Genomic DNA, 12302 nt, shown 5'->3' with positions numbered 1-12302 from the left:
GACAAAAAAGCTGTATCTTCCTTCTGTTGTTCCACTTTTGATGTGGAAGTCGTTGAGATTTCACTCGCCACCTGTTGTGTTGGTTTAAGCATGGCTGTGCTGTGGGAAAATGAATCACTAAGAAAAGAGGTTTCTTGATGGGGGTGGTCCAGGATCAGCTTCAGTCGCCCAGAAAAAAAACCCTGACCATAGTCAAATAGATCTCTCGGGTCTCTGGCACCTGGCACTTCTACCTGCTCTTTAGATGAGTCACAATCTAGAATATATGACTTGGCTTCCCTCACAGGGCAGTTTCACTACGGAAATGCGCTGATGTGTGTAGTCCAAGACCAGCAGCACTGACACCCAGCTATGCCTCATCTTGTTGAAGTCATGCACTCTCACTGGCACGAGAAAAGCCAGCGGATTCAATTTGTGAGATGCATTGAATCACATAATTACCTCATATTAGTGGCTCTTTCATTAACCAGACATGTAAGGCATATTGCAGAAATGTAGATCAAATTAAATATTGTAGGTTACTCTGTGAAAGAGACTTGTGTAAGATATCATCTTTAAAGAGTGTGTGTTGGGGGAGGGCTCACAGTGTTTTTCAGTTGTAGGAAGTTGCACATGTTTTTGCTTGTATAGTGCACGGCTAATGGCCTTAGATGGCAGGGCTCTTATCAGCGTTTCTCTCAGCTGTGCACGGTGATGCAGTTTCTGGAAGACACCTCTGGCCTCTCTTCTCAAGAGAAAGGTTTCTGGCCTGATGCTTATCCTTGGAAGCCAGTCCATATAAATCAGTCCTCTCAGCCAAAGAGGCTGATCAAAACCGGTAGGCAATCTGGGCTTTGAGTGTTTACATAAATCTGTTTTGGGTCTGTTGTGTACCACAATGTTTCATAAGAACCACCGGTGATCTATTGCTATAGCAGAAGGGCTGCATGATTTCAAAAAAGAAATAAAAATATAATGAAAGGCAATTTTCAGCAGCCATTCCTTCAGTCTTCACAGTCAAATGAGAAATCAGAAATCAGTCTGATATGCTGATTTGGTTCTAAACAGACATTCCTTATTATTAATGTTGAAGAGTGGAAATGATACCATAGTAAAAAACAAAACAAAATCAAGATTATTTGATGAATAGAAAGTTCAAAATAAAGCTTTTATTTGAAGTAGAAACCATTTGGAACATTTTAAATGGTTTTACTGTCACCTTTGATCAAATTATAATGTGTCCTTATTGAATAAAGGTATTAATTTTCTTGACCCCAAACTTTTGAACAGTGGTGTACATCAGTAAATCAAGTCAGGGCCTCACTGGTAAACTTCACAAACAAAACGGTACCATTTTGAATAAATATACAGGAGGCAAGCAATGTGGCAATACTATAAATCCCATTTTAATAACTGAAGCTGACACTCACTGCATGTTTACACAGTCTCATTGTTTGAGCCCTGCAGTTCAGCGCAAGTCAACTAACCGTCTGCACACACTGCGTACCGGGCTTTACTCTATATATGTTACAGTGTCAGGAATTCAAGATTATTCCAAAATACCACTGATCATTTTCAGTTTGGTTCTAAACATATAATAAACTTTAAACTGCAGCAGAATGCAAGAAATGGAATATTCATACTGTAATTTTTTGCAATGAATTATGCAGCCCTCTCTTTCTGCATTTTCTCAAAGGAACAGTGTGAGGCAAAAAAACTTGTCCAGCTTCTAGTCTGATATCATATCAGTTTCATCTAGATGACTAGGACGTGACAGTAAGCCTTAATTACAATGTGTCTGCCCAAATGCTTCCTGGTTTGAGACAGGTGTACTACTTGCAAAACAGTCCATTAAAGCCAGCCCTAGATAAAGGGAGGTGCCCTGTAATTTTGAACACTGGTGACATACGCAGTTACAGCTGCATATATGATTTCAAATCCCCATGCAGAGCTGAGTTTTTGCTATTGATATGAGATGAGGCTCATGCTTAAACTGTTTTATTTTTCTTCTTTGAATGCTAGTGCATAGAGGACTGACCCTTATTTCAAGCATTTTCTTTCTTTCTTTTTTTTTTTTAAGCTAAAATCAATATAAGACAGCTGTTACAGTCTTTTTCAAATGGCAAAACCAAAAGGTCTAGACGTGGAGCAGCAGCTTCAATTGAAGTGTTATGCTTCCCCTTCTAGTGACGGAATATAGTCTATGTTTGTGTGTTAGTTGAATTATTGTGGATTAAATGGTATATAGAGGAAAAAACGATTGAAACCACAGAGTGGTATCGTAGTAATGGACCGTGTCTAGTCTTCTGTGCACTGCCTTTTTGTTATCAGTGTGAGTTATGAGTCATCAGGTCATGACGGAACTCCTCCGCAGCCGGTGTTGGTCAGGACAGCCTCTCTCAACCTCTCTGTCCGGTTGCGTGTATGGAATGAGCTGTCTGATGAGATGTCCCACACAGCTCAAGTGGCTCCTCTCGTTCTCCTGACCAAGGCTTGGCAGAGAATTATGCAGTTCCCACACACTCTCTCTCATCCATAGCTGAGGAAAGTCTGAGGGGAGTGTGAAGCACCTGGTTTTTGTCTGGTGCTGAAAGCTCTTCAGCTGCTGTGCTTGTTGTAATGTCTGTTTCTGAGCTCCACTAATGGTGCCAAATGTTCCCCTGACATTCCTTCCCCTTTCACCTCTCTCAAGCCTCAGGGTGTTCTGAAGAGTTTATTTTCAGTCTGACTTAAGGAAGTGGGCATGTTAGAAGAGCATTAGTGTGGTGTTGTATCTTGTAATGGAGTGATTGGGTTTGTATTTGAAGTATGACGTCACATGCTCAGTGCTTCTCCTTTTGTGTTGAGTTTTCTACTACTTTTTACTTTTCTGCTGGGTTTATGCTGCATTCCATTGAAAATAATTTAAAAATGACGCTAGCCTCAGGAAAAAATGCTTTGGTGGATACGAAGCCTTAGTTCAGTATGAAAGCAGACACTACAATTAAAGAACAAGATTTTGTTTCAAAGCGTCAGTGTACATACGTGTACAAATAATGAACCTGCTTCCTCTGAAGAAAAGTTTTCTGAATATTTTGGATTTTGAAAAAGCTGTTGAATTTTGCCATTTATCTAAGGTGATTTGGGTTTTTTTTTTTTTTTTTTTTTTACATTTGTTTCCTATTTATTTGGTTCCACATTTGGTTTGCAGATTTTTTTCTATATTTAATCTGTGTGTGATTGTGTGTTCTAGGCTATGTTTAATACAATTGGGTTTGTCATTGTCCATTCAAGCAATTCATATGGAAATTGGTGTTAATGTGCACGGGTATTTAGAAGCTATTTAAAAGTGAGGAAAAGAGGGAAAACCCATACAAAACCAACCCCACAGTGATACCAGTATTACCGGTGTGGTCACAAGTCGATTAACCAGTGGGAAAATTTCCTCACCATCACAACCCCTAGTTTACAGCCTAAAATGAAGACAGACACACCTTTTTTTTATCCAGCTGTATTAACTATGTGTATCTTATACCATCCAAGTGAAAGTTATAACACCAACATGTCAAAAAAAAAAAAAAAGTTTTCTTTACTAACTTTGCACTACTAGACTTTATATTATATTAAAAGACTTGAAAACACACATAAACCATATTGTAGCAATCATTTGTTGTCTTAACGTTTCATCGGTTAAGGTTTATGCTTGTTTTTTAACTTAGTTACAGCGATAGATGGATGCCTTTGTCCATTTTAGGGATTTCCTGGCATCAGAAGTTACTTCTAAATTCGAAATTGACATTTATACATCATCTGAAAGCTGAATAAAGAAGCTTTATTCTTATTTATTCACTTTATTCTCACTTCCCATTGATGTATGGTTTATTAGGATCAGACAATATTTGGCCGATATACAACTGTTTGAAAATCTGGAATATGAGGGTGCAAAATTTCAAAATACTGAGAAAATCGCCTTTTGAAATTGTCCAAATGAATTCTTAGCAAAGCATTTATTCATATTGGCACTTGAAAACTTCTGAATTAAGAAACTTGCCTGACAAAAAGTGCACGGGAAGAGTTTAGGTTTTAAATGTCGGGGGGACACCTCCCCTGTGTATTGGGGTTTATCCTTTTTCAAACTCAGTGATTCTTGTTATTATATTTTTTCTTTCTGAAATGTTGGTGTTATATCTTTCATTTGACATATCTTTAATTTATCTTTACACCTCAAACCTATGGATGGGTACCAAGAACCGGTATTTTTTGGACCAGTATGTAATTGGGTCGATACCAGAATACTGAAAAGCTTCAGGACAAACGATACTGTTATCGATACTTGCATTGTTTTAGCTCCATATACTTTAATGTTAACAACAAATTAAAAGCTGCTGCTTGTCATTTCTCTTCACGGAATTACGTGGCTTATGTTTGCTGGACGTGCGTCTGATATTCTTGCCCATGTGCTGTGTGTGTTTGCGTGTTATCAGTCATATCGGTAGGAGTGAAACGTCAAACGGAAATTGTGTTGGAAACAGGGATGTACAGGTGCATCTCAATAAATTAAAATATTGTGGAAAAGTTCATTTATTTCAGTAATACAACTCAAAAACTAAAGTGGTTTAAGTTTATGATTCTTTTCATTGTGATGATTGTGGCTCACATTTAACAAAAAACCCACCAATTTAGTATCTCAACAAATTAGAATATGATGACATGCCAATCAGCTAATCATAAATAAACACCTGCAAAGGTTTCCAGAGCCTTCCCAGTTGTCCAGATGACAATCATTGACACGCTTCACAAGGAGGGTAAGCCACAAACATTAATTGTCAAAGAAGCTGGCTGTTCACAGAGTGCTGTATCCAAGCATGTTAACAGAACGTTGAGTGTAAGGAAAAAGTGTGGAAGAAAAAGATGCACAACCAGCCGAGAAAACCGCAGCTTTATGAGGATTGTCAACCAAAATTGATTCAAGAATTTGAGTGAACTTCACAAGGAATGGATTAAGGCTGGGGTCAAGGCATCAAGAGCCACCACACACAGACTTGTCAAGGAATTTGTTTAACCACAGACAACATCAGAGGTATCTTACCTGGGCGAAGGAGAAGAAGAACTGGACTGTTACCCAGTGGTCCAAAGTTCTCTTTTCAGATGAGAGGAAGTTTTGTATTTCATTAGGAAACCAAGGTTCTAGAGTTTGGAGGAAGGGTGGAGAAGCTCATAGCCCAAGTTGCTTGAAGTCCAGTGTTAAGTTTTCACAGTCTGTAATGATTTAGGGTGCAATGTCATCTGCTGGTGTTGGTCCATTGTGATTTTTGAATACACACTTAAAATTTAATTGAAACTATTTCTTAAAGTCTGAATTATGCCAGTCCTGCTTGAAACCTGGCTTATATTAGCAGAGCTCTGAGAACAATTGTAACAATTAGGGATGCACAGAAATACAAATTATTTTCCAAAACTGAAGCCGAAAAGTCTGGATGCACTTGGCTGAAAGCCAAAATTTATTATTTTATTAGGCTAAATAATATAAAATAATTTTGTAAGTTGACTTTTTAATTTAACTCGATAATTTTAATGATAATAAATTTAAAAAGCACAATCCAAATAAAATCCTTTTATTGAAAGCAATGAAATCGAACAGAAAATATATTATTAAATATCTATATATTATTTATATTCAGTTCCATGCAACAGAATCGGATTTAACAGGTATTTATAAAAAATACAAATTCAAATAATCTATAGTTCTACAAAGCTATTATTATTGGAGCATGTGAGCAGAGCATAGTGGGGAGCAGATCAGTGAATGAGAAGGTAGCATCATTTTTACCAGTGTTGTCCAGTACATAGGCCTATTACACCATGTTACAGCACAGTACAAACAGGAACAAGTATACTACATAGAAAGGACCTGCCTGTGTGTTGTTTGAGTGAGCTTTGCTTTTCCCGTGAGCATGAGCATACATGAGTGGAGCATCAGCATGAGCCATGAGCGGCACAACAGAATGCATATTCATAGAGCAAAATATTGAGCGAAGCGTCACATCGTGCAGTGAGATGACTAGTGAGAGAGTGAAACCTGCGTACTGAACACTACCGGGCTGTGCAGCATGCCATAAATTTTCTGCCATTTTTCTGTTTCGGCTAAAAAAAAAGGAAAATAAGATTTTTTGCCTATAATCTTCGGCCGCCTACATTTTGGTGCATCCCTAGTAACGATGTTTTTGGTTTCAGATCTGTTTAAAAATAAGTTTTAATGAAATATCAATAAATTATCTGCAGAAGGTTATTGAAATAGTTCTGAATCCCAAGTGTTTTTACATTTCTTAAATTGTCTATGCTTTTTTTCTCATTTTCCTAGACTGTTGCCGTTCTTGGTGATGGACACACAGCAGTTCAACAAACTCTGATAGTGTTTAGCTCCCTATTGCATCCAGCAGTCCTGTCGTAGGGGCTGCTGAGGGGGCAGAAACTTAATGCACTGAACTCAAACAATGACCGACCCCATCATGGACTTCTTTGATGACCCTAGCATATTTGGGGAAGGGCTTGACAGCTTGGTCCAGGATGATCCAGGGTTTACCCCTGGGACTGTGTGCTTAGATGATGAACTTCACCTGGGGCCTAGTTTGGAGCCTCTTCAGGTGGATGCAGGCGGGTCCAGATCTTCTGCAATCCAGCATGGGATACCCTACAGTCAACCTTTGGCTCATTTTGACACTATGAAGGCACAGACCTCAATGGAACAGTCCTTTCCTGGTACAGAAGGAGGTGGCAATGATAGAAGAGCATTTTTGCCACAGCAGCAATCATTTCAAGGGCATACTATGAACCAAGTCCCCCAGACTAATGGACGGTTTCTTCACGACAGCCCCATGTGGGGAAACCATGATCAAAAAGGGAATAACTACCATCAGCACAATCAACAACATCAACAAATTCATCAACAACAACTACAGCATAAACAATTTCAGCAGCAGCCACAGTTTCAGCAGCATCAAGCTCAACATCAACAGTACAGTCAGCCACATCAACATCTTCAGCATAGACAGCACAGACTCAATCAACACCCAATCCCAGACCAGCTGCAGCTCCCTCACCAACAAATAGCCCATCAAGGCTTGCATCATCTTGACAAGACCTATCAGGAACATACCGATTTTTACTATCAGAGCAGCATCCCTCAAAATCATTCTCAGCATGGCCACCATAACTCACTCAATTTGGAGGGTAGTCCCTTTCACCCTATGGTTGAGGCCTCAATGATGTCTGGGTCTTCTCAGCGACGCAGTGGTTTTCAGGTAGCCCAAGGTGTTCAAGGTTTTACTAAAGAAGGTCCGAGGTTGGAAGACGATGACCTGGCCTTCCCTATCCAGTCTTCCCCTGCAACCGATTCTTTCCCGACTGGCACGGTTAGCCATGATTCATCCTATCCTACTGGTCATTACACTCTGACTTCTCACCATTCCCCTGTAGTAAATGCAACTCAGTCTTACTCTTCTACCCCAGTCTCTATGACAGCCTCTTTAACGGCCATCCCATCATCAGGTTCAAATCGTTTGGATACTGGTTGTCCTTTTCTTTCAAATTCTGGAAGGGAACATCAGCAGCAAAAAGTCCAGATTCCTGGCAGTCCAGCACAACGATGCCCCTTGAATAACTCCAAATCAGAGCAGGATCCCTTCAGCTCTTCTAAGGTGTTCCCAGATGGTCTGAACGTGTTTACCGCAGACTGTCCATTCTCTATGGCAGAGCGAAGAAGCCATGATGTACTTGGACCTTTGGTTACAAGCCGAAGCTTAAGCAGCAGTAATGGGTTTCAGGCACTTGAGGAGGTCTTGCTTGGACAGCAGCATTGTAACAGACTTGACCTGGGTGAAGCTCCTGACCTTTTAGGGGATGAGCTGTTGCCTCAGCTGGAGGCACTAGACCAGGAAGGGAGCTCCAATCACTCTTGGATAAATGCAGGACTAGAGAATGACCATGAAGATGCGAAGGACGAGGAAAGCATGGAGGATGTGCCAATGGTTTACAATGCACAGGTGAGAGAAGCGTTTCTTCGATCTTTTCCTTAGGTGTCTTATGTTGCCTGATGGCTTTAAAAGTTCATTGCTGGGATGTTGGAGTGAGTCAGAGATTACAGCTCCTAGTTTTGAAATTAAATGAATGAATGAAATGGTAGCTGGAATGTTGCCAAGCAGACAACAGACTACTTTGTCATTAGGTTACATTGTAGTGTTCAAATGTACTGAAAGAGAAAAGACAAGATAGAAGGTTCCATTAAATAATAATTCACTGCTCCTCCTGTCCAGGGCCTGCAGACAGGTACTGTAGCAGCCGATTAAGAGTTGCAGTAGTGTTTAGGACTTACTGGAACTAAGCGTACTTAAGGCTATAACAAGATGTGGGTCAGGCCAACCATAGGATAGTGGGAGGTGCACTCTGGCTGGCTAGAGTGGGTCTGGCTTGTGGTTTTTCTGTCTGCGTGGTTGATGTGAGATTAGTTTTTATATGTGAGTGCAGACAGAAGGGAACTGTTGATGATAAAGTTTCTGAGGAATATGGGGAAGAAGAGAGAGAAAGAGCAGGATTGCTGTCTAGTCTGTGATTGCAAGCAACAGGCAGTGCTTTCAGCAGTACTGCCTGACAGTGTCAACTCTTTTGCTATCTCTGTCTGTCTTTCTCTCTTTTTGTTTCTCTCTCTTCTGATGCAGGAGCAATAGTCTTTCCCCTCAGATCTTTGCTGCTGACACATGGAGTTGAGGCACATTGATTCTGCTGCCTCTCTCTCTCTCTTTCTCTCTCTCTCTCTCTCTCTCTCACACACACATATATTGTGCACTCTTTCCACCAGTTCTGCTGGGCACATGGAGTGCTCTCGTTGTCAGACGTGTGCATAAATACACCTATCCAAATACAGATTCTGATTTGCCAGTGTTCCTGTTTTCCCACAAGGAATACAAATAGTCTGTTTGCCAATAGAGAGTTGGTTTATAGTATATTTTACTATAATGATTATTGGCCAACATGAATTTGGGGTGGTGATGGGTGGGGAGGTTGGGTTTTGCCAGTGGATTGGGGAGGTGTGCCCGAAGTGTGAATCCTTATGGGAAAACAACTAACGATTCCTAACACCATGTTCTACACCGGATGCGTGGCACGACAAAATACTATAGAACTTCTGATCTATAATAGAGATTCATTAAATATTGATCAGTCAATAGAACTCATTATAATCAGTTATGATGTTTACACTGAATGCTGGGCAGCATGACAGCACAAATCCCTGACACAAAACTGCGGCCGCGTTCTATTTATGACGCGCTGACACAAATTTTTAATGATTTTCAACAGTCGCTTTGTAGCATCCAGTGTAGACAGTCTTTAGCTGATGCAGCGCGGTGCCACTCAACAGTTTCTGCGTCCGGTGTAGACACTGTGTAAGGAGAGATGACTGAGGGCGATGGCGGATGATTTGCAGATCCTCAGTACCATTGACAAATATATAATCTTGTAAAATGTGTGGTAAGTACTGTCACTCTATAGTTATAAACACAGTTTGTGTGATCATGAATCTCGCAAGTGATAGTAAAGCTAAAAAACTATTGTGCATTCACATAGGTGGCGTTTTGAGCATGCAGGCTCTTCATTATGTCGAACACCCTCTTTGAGAATTTTTCCAGTAATGTGCATGCTTTTGTTTTTGTTTTGTTTATGTCCTCCTTAAGCCAGTCTGTCTGTCCTCACAGATCCTTAATTAAAGCAGAGGCAGGATGTGAATCAGAGTTCATATCGTGTGACTTCCTGTAGCGAGTGTGTTTGTGTTGCAGTGTCTGTCTGCATTTTTTGCGTGTGTTTTTGTGTGTGTTTGAGAGAGAGAGAGAGAGAGAGAGAGAGAGAGATAGAGATGAGCCATTCATGTACACTGGGCTGTGGAAAGCCAACAGATGTATAATTTGAGGCAGTCCCAGGGTAAATGAGAGAGATGCACTCGACCTTCCATCTCCCTGAGGGTCTCAGGGGCGAGTTTGTGCTTTAATGTTCTTTCTTAGGCTCTGGACCACAAGGGGTTGGTGTTTCAATACTGAAACCTGACTTCACCTTGGACGTGACTTTAACTGCAGTAGAGGGGAATGGCTGTTTTTTTGTGTGGTTACTTGGGTTAAATGTTTTTAGAAAGTACAAGATCATGGTGGAGCATGTTCAGACAGAAAGTATGTAACTTAATTCAATAATGCTGCTGCAACGATATTGCTGCATCATGTAATGCATGTGAGAAACCTTTTTTTTGGATTTTTGAAGCAGGTGGAATAAAACCCAATTAGACTCATAAATGATGACAAAACTTTTACACAGATAATAAAAAATGTTCAGGATGGTTAAACAAATGAACTGTCATCTGATATGACAGTTTAAGAATCAATCTAGTTAAAACGTGAATAACAGTTGGGAATGAGTGACAGGGCAAAGCAGCAGCAGCCACAGAGTCACAGGGTGGTGTGATAGCGTGAGGGACGAAAGAGCGAGTGAGAGCGGCTGACGACTCGAACAGAGCCCCTTTGTGCTGCTGCTTTGTGCAGAATGAACATTCAGCAACATGGATGCAAATACCAATCCACATCACTCACATTCACACACAGACCCCCTAACCTATTGTCTGTATGTGATCCAGATGATGGATCTGCTTTTTAAAGGGGCTGTATTATGTTACACTTTTCATATTCCATCTTCTTTCTGATGGTGAATTAAATGGGCTGATTTATGCTACTGTACTTTTATGAAAAATATTAAACAAGCTGATAATTGAGCAACAAATCGGCATATTTAGTGACACTTAAGACTGGCATAGTGGTTGCTGAAAATTCAGCTTTGCCATTACAGGAAGGAACAATTAAATATTAAAGGGTTAGTTGACCCAAAAATGAAAATTATGTCATTAATTTCTTCACCTTCATGTCGTTCCAAACCCGTGAGACCTCCGTTCATCTTCGGAACACAGTTTAAGATATTTTAGATTTAGTCCGAGAGCTCTCAGTCCCTCCATTGAAACTGTGTGTACGGTATACGGTCCATGTCCAGAAAGGTAATAAAAACATAATCAAAGTAGTCCATGTGACATCAGTTAGTCAGTTAGAATTTGTTGAAGCATCGTTTTGGTCCAAAAAGGACAAAAATTATGACTTTATTCAGCATTTTTATCTCTTCCGGGTCTGTTGTGAGTGCGTTCACGACATTGCTGACTAGGGGTGCTCTGATCACGATCGGCCGATCGTTATGCGCATATCGTCAGTAAAGCCGGTTCTCTATTCAGCGGTAAATTCCATCAGGTGCGTGATTTCACATAGAGCAGCTGTTACAACACAGAGCCATTGTTAACTGAGAAGCTGCACAAATCCACATTAATTTTCAGTGTTTATTTGCGCATCTTCTCAACGGCTCTATGTAGTAACAGTTGCTCTATGTGAAATCACGCACCTGATGGAATTTACCGCTGATTAGAAAACCAGCTTTACTGACGAGACGCGCATTAACGATCGGCCGATCATGATCGGAGCACCCCTACTGCTGACGTATGATGCTGCTGACATGTTTTCTGGTGCGCCCAATAAAAAAGATAACACGTCAGCAGTGTCATATGCCGGCAGCATCGTGAACGCACTCACAAATGACCCGGAAGAGAAGACAACGCTGAATAAAATCGTAGTTTCTGCTATTTTTGGACCAAAATGTATTTTCGCTGCTTCAACAAATTCTAACTGACCATCTGATGTCACATGGACTACTTTGATGATGTTTTTATTAATTTTCTGGACATTGACAGTAGAGCTGCAACTAACGATTATTTTTTCTGCCAACTAATCTAACAATTATTTTTTCGATTAGTCGACTACTCTAACGATTATTTTTTTTACAATAAATAATTTATCTAATGTTCTTTTTTGATTAGCTAATGAATCCTTTGGATAACTTTACAAAAAAATATAAGTACAACTTATAATATTTCAACCTTTATTCATTTTCAACCAATGTGGTTGAAGTTTTTACAGTATACAAATAGGCAAAGAAAATTATTTTACTATGGTTAATATGAGTTTACGATAGCGCTTATGAATAAAACCACAATAGCCACAAATTTACAGTTGTCTGAGACGTCATGAAATATTCTTTAGCATCACAAACCATAAAATGTAGTGCTATGGTTCTGCTATGGTTTTAGCATGGTTTCCAGAGATCTGGAGCTGATTCTGGGTATATCGTTGGTCTGTGACTGTGAAAACAGGCGCATCCGCACCACATCAAGTTAAAAACATCTCAACTCTTCAGAATGCCGCAAGCGCACGGCG

At 40.1% G+C, this 12302-nt stretch overlaps 1 protein-coding gene across 7 annotated transcripts in view; it reads left to right on the top strand.

The window, feature by feature from the left end:
- LOC128016856 (chromodomain-helicase-DNA-binding protein 9) overlaps window positions 1-12302 on the top strand; it is a 67393-nt gene that overhangs the window by 3226 nt on the left and 51865 nt on the right. For 6 of the 7 annotated variants that reach the window (XM_052601699.1, XM_052601701.1, XM_052601700.1 and 3 more), the window contains exon 2: window positions 6320-8000. The exons of the other annotated variant lie outside the window; for it this stretch is intronic. In XM_052601699.1, coding sequence (XP_052457659.1) covers window positions 6453-8000 — 1548 coding nt within the window. In that variant the 5' untranslated portion in view covers window positions 6320-6452. The remainder of the gene's footprint in view (window positions 1-6319; window positions 8001-12302) is intronic. 7 annotated transcript variants of the gene reach the window in all.

The sequence above is a fragment of the Carassius gibelio genome, chromosome A7, assembly GCF_023724105.1.
Source record: "Carassius gibelio isolate Cgi1373 ecotype wild population from Czech Republic chromosome A7, carGib1.2-hapl.c, whole genome shotgun sequence".
NCBI lineage: Eukaryota > Metazoa > Chordata > Actinopteri > Cypriniformes > Cyprinidae > Carassius > Carassius gibelio.
Note: the sequence above shows the minus strand (reverse complement) of the source record. Positions and strands in the feature narration are given on the sequence as shown.